The sequence below is a fragment of the Annulohypoxylon truncatum genome, assembly GCF_022578515.1.
Source record: "Annulohypoxylon truncatum strain CBS 140777 unplaced genomic scaffold F4807scaffold_10, whole genome shotgun sequence".
Lineage (NCBI taxonomy): Eukaryota > Fungi > Ascomycota > Sordariomycetes > Xylariales > Hypoxylaceae > Annulohypoxylon > Annulohypoxylon truncatum.
Genome location: NW_025953796.1, coordinates 493,070 through 513,054, shown reverse-complemented (window position 1 = coordinate 513,054; position 19,985 = coordinate 493,070). Strand labels below are relative to the sequence as shown.

The 19,985-nt window shown below is 47.7% G+C and overlaps 7 protein-coding genes and 1 non-coding gene across 8 annotated transcripts; 2 read left to right on the top strand and 6 right to left on the bottom strand.

Annotated features, from left to right (window-relative positions):
- Positions 1–41: 41 nt before the first annotated feature.
- Positions 42–1,420, bottom strand: F4807DRAFT_450966 (glyoxalase I; the record flags this gene model as incomplete). The annotated part of the gene is made up of 5 exons (XM_048000187.1): positions 42–217; positions 312–585; positions 706–1,157; positions 1,263–1,291; positions 1,374–1,420. The coding sequence occupies 5 exons, from the start codon at positions 1,418–1,420 to the stop codon at positions 42–44; spliced, it is 978 nt and encodes a 325-aa protein (XP_047855791.1).
- A 333-nt stretch (positions 1,421–1,753) lies between these two features.
- On the bottom strand, positions 1,754–4,840 carry F4807DRAFT_419594 (Calcium/proton exchanger). Its single transcript, XM_047997427.1, has 7 exons — positions 3,820–4,840; positions 3,543–3,754; positions 3,246–3,479; positions 2,708–3,190; positions 2,545–2,656; positions 2,410–2,495; positions 1,754–2,357 (listed from the first exon to the last, which is right to left on the bottom strand). Exons 1-7 carry the CDS (start codon positions 4,127–4,129, stop codon positions 2,247–2,249), a joined length of 1,548 nt encoding a protein of 515 aa, XP_047855790.1. The 5' UTR covers positions 4,130–4,840; the 3' UTR covers positions 1,754–2,246.
- Positions 4,841–6,172: 1,332 nt separating this feature from the next.
- On the bottom strand, positions 6,173–9,040 carry F4807DRAFT_30567 (glycoside hydrolase family 81 protein). Its single transcript, XM_047994989.1, has 5 exons — positions 7,416–9,040; positions 7,206–7,350; positions 6,858–7,159; positions 6,713–6,801; positions 6,173–6,655 (listed from the first exon to the last, which is right to left on the bottom strand). The coding sequence occupies exons 1-5, from the start codon at positions 8,880–8,882 to the stop codon at positions 6,196–6,198; spliced, it is 2,463 nt and encodes an 820-aa protein (XP_047855789.1). The 5' UTR covers positions 8,883–9,040; the 3' UTR covers positions 6,173–6,195.
- Positions 9,041–9,909: 869 nt separating this feature from the next.
- Positions 9,910–10,981, bottom strand: F4807DRAFT_30564 (uncharacterized protein). Its single transcript, XM_047994988.1, has 2 exons — positions 10,760–10,981; positions 9,910–10,706 (listed from the first exon to the last, which is right to left on the bottom strand). The coding sequence occupies exons 1-2, from the start codon at positions 10,884–10,886 to the stop codon at positions 10,069–10,071; spliced, it is 765 nt and encodes a 254-aa protein (XP_047855788.1). The 5' UTR covers positions 10,887–10,981; the 3' UTR covers positions 9,910–10,068.
- Positions 10,965–12,674, bottom strand: F4807DRAFT_419576 (DnaJ domain-containing protein). Its single transcript, XM_047997426.1, has 2 exons — positions 12,400–12,674; positions 10,965–12,337 (listed from the first exon to the last, which is right to left on the bottom strand). Exons 1-2 carry the CDS (start codon positions 12,533–12,535, stop codon positions 11,571–11,573), a joined length of 903 nt encoding a protein of 300 aa, XP_047855787.1. The 5' UTR covers positions 12,536–12,674; the 3' UTR covers positions 10,965–11,570.
- An 86-nt stretch (positions 12,675–12,760) lies between these two features.
- F4807DRAFT_419574 (cytidine deaminase-like protein) lies at positions 12,761–13,575 on the top strand. The gene has a single exon (XM_047997425.1). It carries the CDS (start codon positions 12,807–12,809, stop codon positions 13,329–13,331), a length of 525 nt encoding a protein of 174 aa, XP_047855786.1. The 5' UTR covers positions 12,761–12,806; the 3' UTR covers positions 13,332–13,575.
- Positions 13,576–13,718: 143 nt separating this feature from the next.
- F4807DRAFT_t57 lies at positions 13,719–13,846 on the bottom strand. The gene has a single exon. It is a non-coding gene; the product is annotated as a tRNA-Ser (tRNA).
- Positions 13,847–17,824: 3,978 nt separating this feature from the next.
- Positions 17,825–19,449, top strand: F4807DRAFT_30330 (uncharacterized protein). Its single transcript, XM_047994961.1, has one exon. It carries the CDS (start codon positions 17,923–17,925, stop codon positions 19,147–19,149), a length of 1,227 nt encoding a protein of 408 aa, XP_047855785.1. The 5' UTR covers positions 17,825–17,922; the 3' UTR covers positions 19,150–19,449.
- The last annotated feature ends 536 nt before the right edge of the window (positions 19,450–19,985 follow it).

The following is a 19,985-nucleotide window of genomic DNA, read 5'->3' as shown; positions in this document are numbered from 1 at the left end:
ATAACACCTACATACCCATCCACAATACGCAATAACCAACCTTAGAAGTTCTCCTGACCAGAAAAGCGCTCGTTCTGCACAACTTCGACCCAATATCCGTCGGGATCAAGCAGGAAGGCGACGTTCTTCATCCGACCGTCCGTAAGCCTCTTCTTCCAGTTCACGTTCAGCGTCTCGAATCTCGAGCACGCCGCATCGAGGTTATCGACCGAAACGCCTGTTTCCTATTAGCTCTTATTCTTCTCCTCACGTTTTTTTCTTTCCTTTCTTTTCAACAACGCTTACTACAAGAAAGAAAATAAGGCACTCACAGATATGTCCGAAGCCCTGAGGCTCCGCGTTTCCATCATGATACTTAAACGCCTCGTCCTTCTCAGTCCCATAGTTCCACGTCAGCTCCAGCAAGCCCTCATAGTCGGCCGTGAACCCGTCTTCAGGCAAACCCTTGGTCCCGGGATACCCGAGGAAGTACAGGTTGAACTTAGCGGCGGGCTGCTCGACCGTGCGGAACAGGCTCATGCCTAGGACGTCCTGGTACCACTTGAGACTCTTCTCCGCATCCTTGACGCGGATCATCGTGTGGTTCTGGCACACGACCCAGGCGTTAGCGAACAATCACTTCCTCGTCACCCCGCGCCCTCGACTTAAGTGGGCATCGTATCAAGCGCTCCGAAGAAGAAGGGGGAGAAGAAAAAAACAACCCACCATCCGATACGTCCCAACATCCGTCACACTCGCCTCCTCCTCCGGGTCCTCCGCGCCCTTACTCCCCTTCCTCTGACTAACAATCTCGACCCAATACCCATCCGGATCCAGCGCAAACGCAATATTCTTCATCCGCCCATCCTGCAACCGTTTCTGAAACCCGTACCCGGCGTCCTCGAGCCTCTTACACGCGGCCGCGATATTATCGACCGAGACGCAGATATGCCCGAACCCGCGGTGCGGCTCGGCGTTGCCGTTGTTGACCTTGTAGTTCGGGTCGTCCTCCGTCCCGTAGTTGTGCGTCAGCTCCACGAGCCCCTGCCGGTCGAACGTGCTGTTGCCGTGCGAGTGCGCCGCCGCCGCGTCGTACCCCAGGAAGTACAGGTCGAACTTGGCCTCGGGAAATTGCAGCTGCTTCACCAGGCTCATGCCTAGGAACTCGTAGAATTTGACTATAAGAAAAAAAACGCACGCGCGCCTCCCTGTTTAGTTGATTGCGCTTATCTATTTTACTTACAGAGTTAAGAAACGTGGTGGGGTGAGTGAGCAATGCATACCGGATGCTTTAGGGTCCTTCACTCTTAACCTAGGTAGGGTTAAGTCGCCATGTTTAGAAATAGTTCCTCTTTACATGCTCGTACGTAGATAGAAGGTAGCTATGGTCTTACATGGAGTGGTTGAACTTATAGTTATTCGTGTTCGTAGTCGTCGCCATGGTTGCGAACGTGCGCCAAGCACCTATGCGCTCTCCCAATTAGATTCCACTACATCAACCATACGTATAGACAACTAGTCGCGAAAGACAAGAGGAGCAGCCTACCGATGAATTGGGTAGATGGGCGTAATGTAGATGATCGATATGGTGTTCTATAGAGAGCGCGGAGACACGACATAGGAATTGACATGAATTGACTGGCTGTCCTGATAGAAAGAAAACAATATAACTTCCATGTGCTTCGAGTAAAGACAATGTCTTGCTTGGTAGTGACGTTCATCGCAGCTACCCCGCCAAAGCCCCGCATCCGAATTGGAGACAACCTTGGACCACCAAAGATCGGTCGGGAAATCGGGATTAAGTACCCAAGTACCTACAAAGCTTTCACCCCTGGAAAATTGAAATATGGATGGGTTTATTACCGTCTATATACATCCAAACTTCGTAAATAGAAATACATCTGATCTATTGCTCCGTTTTCAGAATGCCCCTATATGCCTATATTCTGTATTCCCGCTACCGCGTAAACCGCCAAATTTCCGGTGGGTAGCTGGCGTCTCTTCTTTTTCAGACCTAGGTAAACTTCACTAATATACAGATAAAGACAAAGAAAATTGCTGAAGATTACTACCCACGTGAAGAACACTGACTCGAAAAGTAAATTTATGAAGTAAATTTATGGTAGTGCTACAAATAGCACGATACACCCCAACCACAATGTCAGGGGATGCGTCGGGTAACTGAACGTAGAGTCGTGAACTGTTACGCGCCTTGCGCGCAGCTTATCCGCCCTTCGAGGGTGGATTGCGAATGGCAAAACTCGGAATCATGTCGATCCAACCAGGCTGCTTAGCTTACCAACAACCCAATCAGTGTTGAAGTACTGGCTAGGGGTGACGAAGAACGCTAAGGCGATGATGATGTAGAGAGCCATCAACTATATCAAAATTAGTATCGCTGTCTAAATAAGGAGAAATCGTTAACATTACCATTGCGCCCTCGAGGTAGTTGGATTTTCCGTCTTGGACCGTGTAGATCACGACCAGCACGGCTAATGCGAACGACACAGTTTCAACTGGATTACGTTAGTTACGAACAACGGAGAATAATCTGAGTTAACATACAAGTCTCAAAATGAAGATCCATGTCTCTATCCATAATCCATCCGAGGACCACGAGGAATGGGGTTACGAACAAAGCAATCTGGATACTGGAGCCGATAGCAACTCCCATGGCCTGTAACTCGTTAGCTGCAACTCGATAACATTTTCTCGGAATATCCCTTACCAGATCCATCTTGTTTTTAACAGCCACAACAACGGCCGTGACGTGCTCCGCGGCATTGCCTACGATGGGAATTAGGATAAGACCAATGAAGCTTCGGCTTATATGAGCGCGTTCCACTAGAGCATCTATGCTTTCTACCAGATAGTCGGCGCAGATAGAGACCAGGACAGTCGCGACAATAAGGACGGCAGCAGCGGAATACGGGCTCATGTGAACTTCTTCCTCCTCCTCGCTGGACTCCTGTACTACTGGTCGCACATTTTCGGCCTGAGCATCAGCCGGTAGCTGCGTTTCGTTCTGCGCCGATTGTGACTCGACCCCTGACTCAGCACTAAACAGCTTGTGGTGCGTTCTTAGCTGGAAAAATAGATATAAAACGTAGAGAAGGAGCAGAATAATGGCCGTGCCGCGAGAAAGTGACAGGATGATGTTGTTGCGCTCGCCGGTGTCGCCTTCGTCGCTATCGTTGATAATCATGAACAACTGAAATATTTAGTATAAATTTCCTTAGACCCTGTGGTTTGAATAGAGTGCTTACCGTGCCGGGGAGGATCATGGAAGCAGCAGACAGGGTCATCAAAGAAGCGGTTGTCTGGGCAGTGATGGTCTGGAAGCTTTGTTCCTGGCCGTGGCCATCGCCGTCCCTCATATTGACGATGCCACCGAAGAAGAAGCACATACCCATGACGAGGAGTAGATTCGATAAGATCGAGCCAATCATGGACGACTTCACGACCTCGATTTGTCTGTCTCTTAATGCGATTATGCTAACCTGCAGGGAAGGTAGTCAATAAAACGGATCATGCATGTCATTGCGGGTTGGGGGCCGGCCTACGATCAATTCCACAGCATTGCCGAAAGTAGCATTGAGCAATCCGCCAAGAGCCTCGCCGAGTTTGACGGATATTTCCTCGGTCGCAAACGATAAGACGGCAGCTAAAGGAATGATGGCGAAAAAATTGATGACAAAAACGGCGACCGGATCCCAGCCGGCTTGACCAGCGATGATGCCAATCGGCACGGCGACGAGAAGAATATTGACCGGGCCTATCAAAGATCGACTTTAGTACATAAATTATCCCTACCTACGTGCCGAGATGCGGTATACGTACTGCTCAGTAGAGTAGCCTTAGTGATGTGCCATACGTGCGCTGGATACTTCACCCATGGCTTCGGATTGTCGGCACCGGGGGTGTAATGCGAATTGAAAAAGAACTCCCACGTGTCGCTATGTCCATTTCCATGTCCATGTCCATGTCCATATCCGTTCTGGGTAATGGTACCATTTCCATTACCTATTAAAGGCGTACCCTCGTGCGGCTCTCCATTCTCGTGATGATGCTGACTACCAACGGTCAAGCCCGTTACCGTCTTGCGGATTTGTGCGTGAAAGCTGGGTAAATTGACTAAATCGCGATCCATCGTCGCGCGTCATTGTTAGCCAACAGAATAAGCTAAGCGTCGGTCCGTCCGTCAATGTATCGGTGGTGACAGACACCACATACTCTGCGGGACGTAGCAGGCGCGAAGAGACGAAATCTAAGATAAAACAGAGAGGAACGGGGAGAGGGAAAGGTTCTGACTAATAATCGGGCATGCAATTGGGTAAATGTATGGGTGGTATAGGGTGTGCTGGGTGTGCTGGGTGTGGTATATTGAGAAGAGTTCTAGTCCAAAGAAAGAAGATGTCATCTGTACTTACACACCATTGGGACTCAATTGGGTTTCTCCGAAAGCAACGAAATGGAAAGAAAAAAAAAAGTGCAGAGATTGAGGCGCAGGTGGCCGAGAGAAAGCTACCAGGAACTGAGCCTTTGTTTTTTTCCCGCCCTCTAGAGAAGGGAAATGAGACTCAAGGGCTCAAGGGGGGTGACTAAAGTGCTAAAATCAAAAACAACGTTTCTAGGCGCAATACAGTTCGGGCGAGTCGTGATCACCGTGATCACCACAGCCAGGTAGCTTCGCTTCAATGTCCCTAGCGATCTTGGTGGCTTGTTTGGCTTGTCCTGCGTCTTGGACTCTTGGTATGTATTGGCATGTATTAACCTAGCAGCTTAGTATTCGAAGAAAGGTAATGAGAGGTCCTAGAATTTGCCAAGGCGCGGCTATTCGAACTTATTTTCTCGCAGGCCTAAGAAGGATTAGCTAGATGTATCTTTTTCTTTGTTGATTGTCCAAGTCACAGATGTTGACGTTGTCTGTTCTGAGATATACCTAGGTCACCAAGCTAATGGAATTGACTTTACTAGGTACGCTAGGCCCTTACACGGTGAAGGAAGCGTACTATGCACGTATGCAGCACTGAGCAGCCGTCTCATACCTTGCAGTAAAACGTGGCGGTAGCTCGAAGGGTGCACAAGGATCCAGAAAAGCAGGGGCTTGTGGGATGGTATACAGGGTGTATTACCTGACAGGGAAGCTAAGCACGACTTTCTAGCTCCAAGCCTCCAACCGCTCCGATTGTCAGGACAAGGCACCCCGAGCTCGACTGAGAAACGAATCAAACGATCTAAGCTGATCCAAGTCAGAGGTCAATCCTCAAAACAAGCACGCTTGGAACAGGAAAATAAAATAAGTGGATTTCCCCCGAACCATCCGGACCAGAATGAGGGAAAAGATGAAGCGACCAAGGAACGGCCGGTAATTGTAAGTACATACCTAAATATCTACACCAATGGCCTCCGCACCATGTCCGGCCGCCGCCAATTGACGGACAGTTTACGTACCTCATATCAACTGCTCATAGTACCGATTAATAGACGAGGAAATGCCAAGAGTGGCTATGCCGAAATGTCGTGAAACCTGAAAAGTTCTATGAAACAGTCTGATAGTGACGGATAAAGATGGAGGCCTCCCACAGTACTTGGTACGCACTGTACTGTACTTACAATAAACCACACTAGATCTAGATAAGCATACTCCTGGAATTAGTATCGATAAACCCGCCTTGCCTGCTTGCGTAAGTTACACAGCAGCACGTTGAGATAACGTGGGGTCTAGACGTCATCGTACGAATACTTCGCTCTACATATATCCATCCCCTCTCTTCATGTGTAAGCCAAGCTATACTAAAGAAGACTCGTCTCCTTATTGCCTATACCTGAGGTGGCCATGACACGTCCATTTCTATCATCATCGCCATAGGCTATTCGTAAGGCTCAGAACTTCGAGCTACCGAACCACCTACTGCGCCCGATCAATGGAAACGCGGGGTGAAAATATGAAATCAATTCTGCTCCTAGGTTAGAGGTATGTATACAAGTAGCTACTATCGGTATTTAGAGCCTATCCGCAAGACTCAGCCCAAATCCATACTTCGTGATCTAGCCTTGATCATTACTCATGCCAATATGTTCCTAAATGGGCCTTCCGCGTCTTCAATATATCCAGTCGTCTTGCTCAGTCCTTCAGTAAGCAACCCACCTCCCCGTAAAAACCGGTAAGATTCGTCCACCTATCACATAAAGGCTTGGAAATAGTCAGTTCACCTACGGTTCAAAAACTAGAACCAATCTGGACTTACCTGCGCTGTACGCCAGATACCACGTCAACGAAGCGCCCCCATCTAGCCATGCGGAATCGAAGTCCTCCTGCGTAAAGAATTTCCATGCGGCCTGAGGATCAACCGTGGCCAGATTGGCGTAAAGAATTCCCTTCCAGCCTCCGTCGACGTTGTCGGCTCGTCCGTTGTCAAAGTACGTCGCCCACTCTTGTTTGACGAACTTAGCGGGTCGAGTGAGCTTCGTGCTAGGCAACAGCGGTATCATATGGATACCTTGGACGTATTCAATGTTCGACCCGAAGTACGTCGTATGATCGCACTTATTCTCGAACAGAATACCGGCAACCCTGTTACCAACAAACTCCGGAGGCTGTACCTTGTTGTCTTCTGTGTAGAGGTAGTATCGGTTGAGAGAGCGAGCAATGATAGCTAGCATCAGATTACCCCTATGCATCAAAAACCGTCAGTTTATATAGCAGTACGTATTGGTCATATACTATTACCGGGCCTCCATATTAGAATCCTTGATCGTCTTTCCCCACATCTTGATAGCATAGGCATGCATCGCGTCTTCCGAACTCGATTCCTGGTCCTGTGAGACGGTTCAGCATCACCGGGTCACGATGTCATATTATTAACATAACTGACCTTTCCATCAGCCGTCTCAAATAGGCCATGTGCCCAGCTGTGGCCATGATACCAGTCAAAATTGCGGAAAATTGGGAAATATTTGTCTAAGGGAGAAGGATTGGCGATATCTCGGACCATCGTGTTCACAAAGTCGACGTTTTCTTTGGTTAGCCAACCAGGGTCGAGGTAACCGATGATGGCAGCGGCGTAGATAAAGTAGCCGTAGTGGAAATGGTGGTCGTTGTAGAATGTATTGCCAAAGTCCGCGCCGTTATTTCCTGTCTGGTAGGTTGCCGAAGAGACCAACCCTCCCCAAGCAGCTTCTAGAGTCAGTCAAACCCTGGCATTTGGATAGGTTCTGCTTACAATCATAATAGAGCGGAAATTGCTGTCTGTTTGTTGCGAATCGACTAAAGGCGACTTTCAATTTCTTCAGACCAGTCTGAGCCAACGTCGTGTTCTTCAGCAAGTCATTGGCCGTGTAACAAATTCCGGCAAACTTCGCCAATGCCTGTTCTAAACGTCAGCTACCAAACAGTAGATGTAGAATGATGACTACACTATGGTGAATGATACCTTTCCGCCAAAATACATCGAATTTTGATCCGACTGCTGTGATACGTCCTGAGCGGTCTCATTAACCGCTATCGGGCTGATCTGTTTAATTGCTGAGTCGCTCAAAGTCTTCTTCTCGCCATCGACGGGATCCCATGGAGCGAATCCCATTGAAATGGGCATATTCGGCTCAACCATTGTCCACGAATCTGCGACGACACCTACTGCCATTCCCTTGGTCGTAGTTTGCAGCTTTGCCGGAGTCATACTTTTATATGTAGCATCATCGAAAGCATCATAATGATGAGGCAGAGCGTACATCAGTAGCTTGGCACTCGAGAGTCCTCCCTTCTGGAAGGTGAAGGAATATGTACCCTTCGACCCAGAGATCGAGCCGGAGAGAGCTACACCAGTTGGGTATGCCCCAGATGCGGCATCGATTATAGTTTCAGCATTGCCTGGATCTTTTGCGACCTGAACGATACCGTCGAAAGGTTTCTCGGCCTTGGCTAATTTGTTGTTGACTACGGTGAGGTCGAAAGTGTCACCCTTCTCCGAATAGGCGTAAACATGCCATACTTTACCGTTTTCCAGATATAAGGTGTACTTGGTCACGCCTTCCTTGGGCCCTTTGATCGATTTCGTGACCGTCTTGAAGAAGATACCAGTGCTGATGACCGGCGTTCCTCCTTTGTAGATGGCCGTAACGAACCCCATGCCTTGCACCAGTGGGAATGTGACTATAGGCTTCGCCTTCGAGTCAGCTTGTAGGTTGACATTAGCCGACTGTGACGAGAGACTGTCAGTCGTCAAAGTGGTTTGTGGCCCTAGTTCCTGTGCCGAGAGACACAGAGACTGAATACCGATAGGGTTTAAGAAATATCTAGCGGCACCTGTCTCGCTCGACACCTCACCGTAGGTAATCTGGTCTGCTTCTGTATGCGATATCGCCAATCCCCAACTGGACGAGGCTCCCTGGCCCTGCGACCAAACCACTGAATAAGGATGCACATACGTAGGCGAGACCTGTTTACCGAGGAAGAAATTGGCGTAGAATTTGTTCGTGCCTATCGGTGCCGGTCCATTTATCCCTGTTCGAGCAACTGGATGGTCTTTTCGGACCGGGAAAATCGGCGAAGGAGCGCTCGTTGCAATTGGCATGCCGAAGATGTCTGTTGGCGGAGGCATGGTAGTGTTTTCCGGGTTAGCCTCGGGTCCAGATGGTTCCAGAATAGGGGTTGCGTTCGGTGGTATCCCCCCAGCTGTGCAATTTGTCTCTGGATCTGAGGAATTTGCAATGATACGGATACGTTGATGGCCCTCGGGGCGAGGATCCTGGCTTGCCGGTATAGGAGAGTAGTTATCTTGCAAAACTCGTCTAGTGAGCTTGCCTTGACGATATGACCGGATCCCGTTATTCGAAGCCCAAATCCAGGCTGTTAGGCCGGGGGAGACCTGAAGTAATGTCAGTAACCAAAATAACCGCATGATCAATCCAGAGAAGTGAATAGGGGTTAAAGAGAAAGTGTTTTTGGTGATTTTATTATAAGACTCTATCAGGAGGTGCTCGACAGCAACCAGTACTCAGCGTATGATGTTTTAAGTATCGTGATATCGTAGCTTCGTTAAAAGACATTAAAAGCAAAGGGTGTAGCAAAGTGTATCATAATACTATTTAAGTCGTAGACACGATCAAGTTCGAAGTTTGAAACCCAATACTCCGAGCCCAATAAGTAGTGGGCAGGTTAGATGTTTTCTTGACAGCCATGATGAATGGCTTGAGTACCTGATGGTGATACTAAAGAATGAAATCGGTGTACCAGACGACGGTTGACTCAGAATTGCCAGCGTTATGTGACGTGTGTAGTCTAGTCCATGTCATGAACTGAGCTGAGGAATGGGTTGTCTCGAAAAGGAGCTAAAGGGTCCTACCTATATGGTGGGTTTGAGCAAACGAAGGAGTCTAGAAGAGTCACTGGAATGAGACTCGAGAATTGCGGAGTGTCGCTATTGGAGAACGAGATAAACCCAAGGTTATACGAATTAGGGATATTGGAGATAAAAGAGCAAGAGAAATATTACTCGGTCTCAGGTAGCGGGTCTAGGTCTATGAGGCGTTGATAGAGAGAAGAGATGTTGTAAGGAAATAGTACTAGGTATGTAAGTATTATGGTGGCCGCGTCAGTTGACACGTTTAGTCAAATTCTAGGTATGAATTGCTGACGAACCATGAATGATAGCTTCGTGCTTGCCTCAAGTTGAGATATGCTACAAGTTGGAAAGAATGATGTCTCTTCACAACTTGACTTTGGAAGTCACTGTGTGCAAAGAATAAGCAGGTTTGTATAACCTGCATTTACGAGGCACCAATTGTCACTGAGCTCAACTTCGACGGACCCACTTATATGTTCTAGCGTTTCGATTGCTAAGACGTTCCTAGTGACGAGAAGGAGCATCTGGATAAGACACATAATAAGGTTGTTTCAACCTTTGCATACAGGTGATAGAAGTAGGAAGTAGGAGGTAGGGGGTATCACGACCCCTACTACGGTAGCTGTAACGATACTTGTCAGCCCCTTTTTCAAACACCGTGTCATCGGGAACATCAACCATGAGCCCAGAGATGACATGCTCATCCACAAACCAGAGCAGAGCGTCATGATGCATCGCATCTCTATAACCCCAACGCATCGTATTGACCGTTAATGTATGCGTCCCTGACTCCCGGCTTACTCAAAGGTTCTTGATTGGTAGGCTTGCTTTTCGTATGCTCATTTCTGACCGTGCGCTCTTCACTCTGGGTTCTCCGATCGAGAGAATATCCGTATTCCTTCCCCTTCTTTTTTCTATGCTCCTCAGCATCCACATCAGCCATGTGCTGCTTCTTACATCGGCGTATCTCTCTCCTTTCTAGCACCCAAGGTCGGCTTAGAACTTCTCTTCGAAATTCTTGAATCTTGTTCCAAAACTGGACCTCCTGATTTGTCGACCTGACTCGCTGCAATTTCTGAATCTGGATCTGTTTTTGATCCCTAAAGATCGTCGTACTACCCTTGGCCTCAACGACCATGCCGACATCAATATCGGAATATGGATCCGGAGCGGGAGGTACTGCGGTCGTCTCGTGATCTACGCCGTTCTGGCATTTATCATTGGCCGGCTTCGGGATCTTCACGCGACACTCGATACATGCGCCGGTGCTGTCATCAATTGTATATACTCGGCTCCCATGATATTCGTCTATTGCAACCACGACCCCAACGATGCGAACCCAACGAATGGGGTGGTTTAGAGAGAAAAAGACATTGTCGGCTTTGATATGGTCAGCTAAGTCGTACGTATGACGAGATCGCATATATGAATACCTTCAAATCCAGGTCGACGTTCAAGACCATGGATGTCGATAGCGCGCAGTGGACACCATTTGTTTATTGTCGGGGAGAGGTGAAAGCAATATGCGGGATAATACACAAGCGGCTCCGCACTTGTCATGGCATTTTGATAGTTGATTGCTAAAAAGCAATGCTGACAAGTCTGGCGAGTTGCTGTCTTGAAAAGTTGAAGTTGGCATTAGACAAAGTGACGCGACAAGACGCGGAAAGCTTCAGAGCTAAAGCTAGGGTATGCCCCACTTATTGTGTAGGGCTGCCTATCGAGCTCTGTAGCGCCTGCTTGCTTGAATGACGTATCGAGGTACATAATCGACCTACCCACCCAGAATGGAGTCAGAAAAAGTGTCCCATGTGCTAATCTTACTATATTACACTGTGACTCAATCTATCCCCTAAGTTACATAATCGGCACCCACTACACCCTAGAGCGCGTATAAGCTACCTATATATGTCGAAGAGGGGATAACTTGAATCACAGTACAAAACAGTAGCTTTAGCACATGGGGCACTTTTTCTGACTCCATCTGCCACCTACCCACTATAGGCACATTTGGGAGGTACCTAGGGATCACCCTTACTATAGTACGTTTGTAGATGATGCTATAAACAGCCATCATCTCGGATTAAGTGTTGTTATATTTATTGCAGCTGTTACTAAACAGCATTGTCGGACTTTAGACCCGATGCATACCTGTCCCGATGATTCCTTGCTTGCCTTAATACAATGCCGCAGACGCCGTGCAGAAGAAAATAACCAGATTAAATCAAGCGCTTCGTGATAGAATCACTTCTTTCTCCCCTTCTTAAGTCTTGCGGCAGCAGCTTGGAAGGCTTCCTCCGAGGGTTCCTCTTCCGGAACTGCGCGCTTTTTTCCCTTCTTAGTATTCGGCGCAGCGCCGTACTTGGCCGCGAGATTGTCTAGAAAATTGCTTCGGCCTTGCTGATTACTGCGGATAAGTGCTGCCAGGTCGTCTTCAGATGATCCCTTCTTGCCCTTGCCTTTTCCTTTACCCTTGTCGCCTTTCTTGTCCTTACCACCAAACAACTTGTCATGCACTCCTAGTTCCTTGGCATATTCCTCGGCTTCAGTACTCTCGTTCTGAGCAGCCTTGATTCGAGCCTCTTTGGACTTCTTACTCTCGTGCGTGTATGCTTTGAACGCGGGAACATCTTTGTTGGCAATTGCTTCGTCAATGATTGCGCGGAACCTTTCGTCATCTTCGAGGACGTCGCTAAGCATGACTGATTCATAGATTCCATCCATCTTGCCTTTGTGCTGTTCGTAAGCGATCAGGATATCATCCTTTTCTTCATCGGATCCCTTGTACTGCTGGGCGAACTTCTCTATCGCATCGGCAGTAATGCTATCGCGGTATTGCTCTCGATAGAAATCTGACCAGCTGAAGCCGTCCGAGTCGACAATGGACTCGGAAGTTGAGCCTGTCTCATCGTAACGTTTGCGTCTTGCCGGATCGGACAAGACGGCGTAGGCGAAGGCTATGGATTGAAAAGTCTCGTGTGCTTTTTGTTTCTGATCTTCGGTGACCTTGTCTATAGATGGCATAGTTCAGGATGTGGAATTGGTCAGATATTCCGTGCGGTCCAAAGCTTACCTGGATGGTTCTTTAGGGCGAGCTTTCGGTAGGCTGATTTGATTTGGCCCTCATCTGCCGTGCGCTCAAGGCCAAGGACCTCGTATGGGTCAATAATTGGCGGCTCGCCCACGAGGAGATCATCTGAATCATCCATAGCGAGTGAATAACACAAGAAGTGATGTAGATGGTGCAGATGGTAGTGAGTGTTCAATGTTTAATGTTTAGTGTTTGATGAGCAAAAGTATCAAGATCGCGTTACACGCGTTTCCTGTCTACGCGAATTATCGATAAGGCTCCGTCAATTAATTGTATTAGCGGGGTACAGCGGGGCAGGGGGTTACTAGCCAGGCACCCTATGCAAGTAATCGAAATTCGAATGGGCACGTGTATGTAATCCATTACCATTCTATCCCATCATAAGGAAAATGGCCGAAGAGATATTCAAAAATGATATAGTGGCAGGGGACCATATATCGTACATGAAGTTCGCCCTTTCTTTAGCCTCTAAATCCCCGCCGAAGCCTACCAACTATCGGGTCGGAGCCGTTGTGGTGAACGCAGCCACGAACGAGATATTAGCAACTGGCTACACACTAGAACTTCCAGGGAACACACATGCTGAAGAGTGTTGTCTTGAGAAGATTTCAGAGAGGCACGGTGTGCCCACAAGTCGCCTAGATGAAGTGCTCCCTGAAGAAACCATACTTTACACGACAGTTGAACCATGTTCTCAAAGGCTCAGCGGCAACTTGCCATGCGTGGATAGACTATTGGCTATAGGGAACAGGATCAAAACCGTCTACGTCGGAGTTTACGAACCAGAAAAGTTCGTAAGTGGTAATTCCAGCAAGCAGAAGCTAGAGAATGCTGGCATTGAATTTATTCACGTTGCCGGGCTTGAGAAGGAAATACTAGAAGTTGCGACAGCGGGCCATGAGAAATCTACGTAGTGGAAGAGCACATCAACCCATTTCAGAGAGGATAAGATGGTTTTCATGTTGTCTTAAACCATATCGATGTCTCGCATTTCATTCAATTGTGGTTTAGAGCTTGACCCCGTTGATGACCCCTTATTCCTTTTGAGATTTAGTGCTCCGTATTTCTCCGTTGAAGAAGCCTTGATTTGTGATTTGTTTTCTACTTGAGTAAATTTGCCAACCTACCAGCTTATTAGGGATAATTCCTCAACCTGGTATTGTAAATTTAATTGTTATACGTATAGTTTTGACTTAGTGAATGATGTCACAAAGTGATTTACGAAAAAAGGGAATTCATAGAAGTAAATGAGAAAAAATATGGTTCGCAGTATCTCTTTAGAAGAGATGCATCGGGAATTGAGCCCGATGCGGGGGTCGAACCCGCAACCTTGAGATTAAGAGTCTCACGCTATTCGGATGGTTAGCATCGTATGGTTAAGAGAACATTGGAGCAGTCAACTAACCTCTACCGATTGAGCTAACCGGGCTGATTCCGGACGAACCGGATGTGGTGACTTGCTCAGGATTCTCAGTATATGACAATGCTGGAAAAGGTCGTTACGGAGCTCCGATGTTGTGCCGGTCGTGGTTGCCTTTCAATTGGCTAAATTGATTCGGCAAGTGGATATTCGGTTACCGATTTTGGAAATCTTAGGGCTCTATGCTCGTTTCGATGCTACGACGGCGGCTCAAACATCACACATCAAGTTGGAACATAGTGTCCTCATTTTCTATAATACATGGTTACCTAGGTATTGAACCAACGTACGTTTTAGCTTAGAACTTCTTATAAATCTAGGAATTGGAAGCTTCAACTGTTATATGGCTCGGCTCAGCTAAGCAATTCGAAGCGTACAAAACTCATGTGTATGAGGGAAAAAGTATGATTCCTAAGGGAATAGAAAAGTCCTGGAGGAGGCTTTTCTTCACCGACATAGCTAGATGCTCCAAGTTCCAAGGTACCTATTCGAGTGGCAACGAAATTTATCACCCACCTAGGCTTCAGAGCTACCTAGATGATGACGTGATAGCAGGGAGTATGTTTATATCACCGCTCCAATGATTCCCGGGGAACATTCCTTCGGGGAGTGTTGTCTCTAAAGCTGTTACACAAGCTTCTCTAATCCATGCAAGTCTGTCGAAAGAAGGAATACCTATACGGGTATCTATCTACCTACGGTTATACCTACATGTAGACCACCCGCCAGAAAATCACGCCACCAGCAAGTACATATGTAGGTCAAATGGTAGCCGAATTATGTAGCTATCCCCCGTTCGCAGAAGGTTATGCAATAGGGAACGCGGTTCTGGATGTTACCGAGGCGAGTGCCGAGCCAGTGAGAACAACGCTGGAATGCATAAAGGCGTCGCATTACACCAATTCCTCGTTGACTTGCTTGATTCAAAGAGCACGTGCAAGTAGCCCCAAACTCACACTATTGCTGTGTTAGAAACTAGACTGGCTTTTGGTAGGTAAGTTAGTATCTCCGCCGCCCTCGTAACTCGGGGACTGTGGAGATTGATGGCGTGCAACGCGGGCCGGTCCGGTAACATCTTGTACTAAGTGTCCCCATGGGGTTCAGTTGGGTTAAGATGTGCAACGAGTTCTATCGGATTACTACCCGCTACCTGCCTGCCTTTCATATCGTCAGAGGACACGAGAAATTTGGATCCCGAATGGTTGTCGGGAGGATGTAAAATGATTTAGGCTCGAAGGCTTGACGTGTCGCTCAATTATTAGGGGGGTCCGACATGCGAGGACGGTTCTTGTTCTCCAATAAGAGGCTCTTTTCCACCTCGTCAAGACATTGTCCGCAGATCTTGTAACCTGAGAATAAATTGTGGGGTGGCTTTAGGTAGTTTGCATAATGCGTACGGATGGCCAGGATGGCCAGGATGGCGTAGGGCTACTTGTCGGATAGTTGAGGCTGATTCATGTACCCGTTTGCTATTACCATATTTTATAAAGTGAAGACGAGGGCTCCTTTGCTCAAGTAGATATATCGAGTATCCACGGATAGTAGAGATGCTTGAATAGTTGCCCGAGTGCTAGCTAGGTATGGAGTTCAAAACCACTTGCTGGACTGATAGAGTATGTAGGTACTTGGGCAACCATTGGGATGTGGGATGTGAAGTATCCATGGATCCAATGGGTTACACACCTGGGCGTGCATAACCGATTCTATGAGATGTCAAGAACGAGTCGATTAAACCTTGAGTATTTCGCAATCTTATACCCCATATTCCAAACGGCAAATCCAATCAAAGAACAATACTCGCATGAAAGTGTTGCGTTCGATCATAGAATTAATATAATACGTAAGATCATTGGGTGGTCGTTAATACGGAATGGACAAAAACCTGTTGGAAATTCTAGCTGCCTCTGCTGCCTAGTCCCAATGACTCATAAAGTGGCTAGCTTTGACATAAATGGCTGTTTGTAATTGTAGTGAGCTGACGGGGTTTTGCTGTTTAAAAGAGACATGTCATATTATGCTGGAGGGGAAGTTAGGTAGGTAGGTATTGCTGATAATCTGTACATAGTAAGTACATTCACATTATTGCCTGCGAACGAACTTAATAAATTTGATATTCATGTCGGTGATTTGACCTTGTTGGACAAGTTTTCCTAACCAATCTGTTAATAGGTGGGTGTGACGGGTACTATTTATTCTAAGAAACTAATTGGGACAATCTTCAAGTGAGATACCCATGATACCAAAATTGCAATAACGTTAATATAATATCTTGGATGGAGCTAAGAGTGTAGTAAAAATTACTTTAGTTTATGAAACAATCGCCAACGAGTACTGACTTCGTTGCTTCTTTTTCCTCTTCCTCGAACACTTCCCGCATAGTGACGTTTCTTCGCTTTCATGCAGGACGTAGCTGAGCTTGGATAACGCCACACAGGGCAGGGGGCGTGAGGGCTACCTACCTAAGACAAGGATACCTGTACCATACTCGCGGAACGCAAATGCGCGGTACTTATCCCGCCAAGCCGTAAATGGTTAAGCAGCTTGGCGATCGGGGAGAAGGTCAACTACTTGCATCCTTTCACCGCTTGTAATTTTCAACGAAGGTTGAAAAAGTAAAAGACTTGATGAGTAGGGAAATGGAAATGAGAACTGCGGCCCGTTTGTGATGCGGATGGTAGGTAACTTGCGTAACCTCATGTACTAGGTAGGTTATGCCTAAGGAGATGTACTTGTATGTACCTACATATCTTGAGTTAATGGGTCCATTCTATCCATGGTCCCTCTTGTTGGCAGGGTGGGCCTTGCAGCTTCAGATGCCCTAGTAGCTCTTTATACCCCCTCCATCCTCTTCTTTTAAGTTCCTCTCCTACCGTCTCTATCACAACTTCCTAGAGACGGGGAGTTGTATGGACGTCTGAAAAGTAATTATTATTCAGAAGTTCGCATTCTTCTCTGTTTGGGAGACATCAATCCCTCATCTCCTATCGTATTCGGTTTATTTTGAGTTACCTACTGGCTAGAGTCTCGGCAACAGTCCTACTTTGGATATCTACAGCAACCCACCCACACCCGCACCATCTGAGCCTCATCTACCCCGTTTGAGCATCTACTTAAGCATCTACTTAAGTTTCTAGGTCACCCTAGCTGTATAAGCAGAGCAGTCTTTGGAAAAGTTGTCGTTGTTTGCTTTTACCCCACAACGCAACCATATCACCACCACATTTGGTATGTAACTAATCTGCTGAATCAACGCTCTTGTGCAGTAGCCTTAGGTTTCCTACATCTCAGACTGCCATACCGTTTTCTGTTGCTTCCTAGCCAAACGCCTTTGTCGCTTTAGCAAGCGAACCACAATCATTTTTTCAAACGTGGTCTCTTGCTTGCAGAACACGAACTACCCTGAGTACCTAAAGAACCAACGCACACACACACGCCTGCACTCTCTCTATATATACATATTCTTCCCTGTCAGCTAATCAATAATTCATTTTTCATTCCGTTGTCACCCATATATCCACAAGTGAGCCAAATCATAAAGTTCGACAGCTCATAATCTTTTAACAGGATTATCACGTCGTATCTGTAGCAAAGTTTCCTGTCACACGTATCTGGACGTACCTACCGATCTTGACATAAGTTTTCCTTCATTCTAGTTTCTGATTCATCATTCAGCGACTGCCATGGCCGACCGTGGTAGAGGTAGAGGTCGTGGTGATCGCGGCAGAGGACGAGGAAGAGGAGACTCTTCTGGAGGACGTGGCGGCGGTGGTGCCACATTTTCCGGACCAGGATATGGCGGTGACTACCGTGGCGGACGAGGCGGTGGTGATTATCGTGGTGGACGAGGCGGTGGCGACTACCGTGGAGGAGGAGGAGGAGGGGGCCGAGGTAGAGGCGATTTCCGGGGCGGACGGGGTGGCGGCCGCGGCCGCGGGGATAAGTTCATGGGCGAGGATAAAGTATTTAGGTAAGTTGAGGTCCATTCTATCACCCATTCAACGCTGACAGAATGTAGGGCGAATGCCGTGCCCAGGCCGGATCCCGCTGTGACTCAACTGGAGGATAAGATCCTTAAGGACTTAGATATGACAGCCAAAATGGCTGCCCTTCAGGTGTCCAAGGGCGCGAAGCCCAAGTCTGGAGAGAATTTACCTCTTCGGCCCGCTTATGGTACCAAAGGTACCGAGGTAACACTTTGGGCCAATTACTTCGCGTTGGATGTGAAGACCCCATCGCTATATAGCTATACAATACGAACACGGGAACACAAGAAAGGTGAGAAGAAGGAGGACACAGAATCACCCAAAGAAGAACCTGGAGCAAAAGGAAAAGGAAAAGGAAAAGGCAAAGGCAAGGGGAAGGGCAAGGGCAAAGGCGGGGATGGAGACGGCGACGGCGACGGCGACGGCGATAAAGACGGAAATGATAAGGGTAAGGAGGCTAAAGGGATGAAACTCCGGTCTCTTATCAAGTCGGCCTTGGATCAGGTTGCTAAGGGAATTCCCTACGCGACAGAATTCAAAGCACAGGTTGTTTCTACGGCCCCCCTTAAATTGCCCAGTGACAAAAAGGTCGAAATCGCTTATACCGAAGAGGGCAAGAACGATATATACGATGTCATATTCGATACTGCGCCCGATATCAACATGGATGCTCTGAGGACCTATATTGGATCGATGCAGGCGCCACCTGGAGAGGAACAAAAGTTCCCTAGGTTCGCAGAGGCTATTGACGCCCTTGGAATCATCACTGGGTATTGGGCACGAGCCAACGATAGAGTCGGCTCTGTGGGTCGCAGTCGATACTTCCCCTTGGATATGGACTCAGAGAAGAACTCTTTGGGCTATCCCGATCTTAATACCGTTATTCGTGGGTATTTTCAGAGTGCTAGACCCGCGACAGGCCGGCTACTTCTGAATGCAAACGTCAGTCACGGCGTATTCCGTCCTGCGGGACTCGCATCTAAAATGATGGAGGATTATGGGACAAACAACCCTAGAGATCTCAATAAGTTCCTGTCGGGACTTCGCTGTATATGCCGGGTCCTGCCGGACAAGACCGTACCGGGATCGAAGGAAAGATCTTTCAAGAAGCTAATAGTGGGCGTCGCGATGATGAATGACGGTAGAGGTACCACGAATGGGCCAAGGGTGAAGCGTGACGGTGCCCGACCTTCAGAGGTCTCGTTCTATTTGAACGGCGATGCTCCTCCTGGCCTAAAAACGGGCCAGTACTGCACGGTCGCGCAATATTATCTGCAGAGTACGTGTTCCCTCTCCCCTCTCTCAACGCTGATACTAAGAATTGCGTAGAGTACGGGTACCGACCCGATGACAGGTATCCAGTGGTGAAATATAACCGCCAGAGGCCCACATATTGGCCTGCAGAGCTGGTCCAAGTGATCGAGGGCCAGGTTCTGAGACGTAAGACTACGGCTGACGAGACCGCAAATATGATATTGTATGCTTGTCGGTCGCCCTGGGCCAACGCAATGTCCTTGAGTACTGTGGGTCGTAAAGTTCTGGGCCTTGACGGCAACTCCAAACTTGTAAGCAATAATTCTCAATAGCGAGTGCGATTTGGCCCTGATTGCTGATTGTATTAGGCGGAATTCAGGGTTACTGCTGGCAAGGAGCTCTTGACGGTGACGGGGCGTGAACTCATGGCTCCTGATATTGCTTACCTCGACCCCCGGAACAAAAAGATTAATGTCAAGACCTTTGAGGGGGGTTGGAATATGAAACAGGTCAAAGTTGTCAAGCCTGGTCGACCAATCAACAAGTTTACCTGGCTTACTATTCATTATGGCAATCCCGATGGACAAATACAGTCTGCCATGAGGGCATTCATCGAACACATGGGAAGGACGGGCATCAACATCACCTCCGGTGGTCCGTATAAACCACCTTCTGATTCCTATATCCCAAGAGGGGCAGAACCATTAGCGATATTGAAGGATAAGTTCGAGAGGCTCGAAAAAGACCCTCCTGACATGCTGTTCGTTATTCTTCCTGGTAGGAAGACAGACTCAGCGATATATAATGCTGTCAAACTTCTAGGCGATGTTCAGTTCGGAATTCCCACAGTTTGTGTTCTGCAGGCCAACATTGTGAAGTCGCAACTTCAGTATTTCGCCAACGTTGCGCTA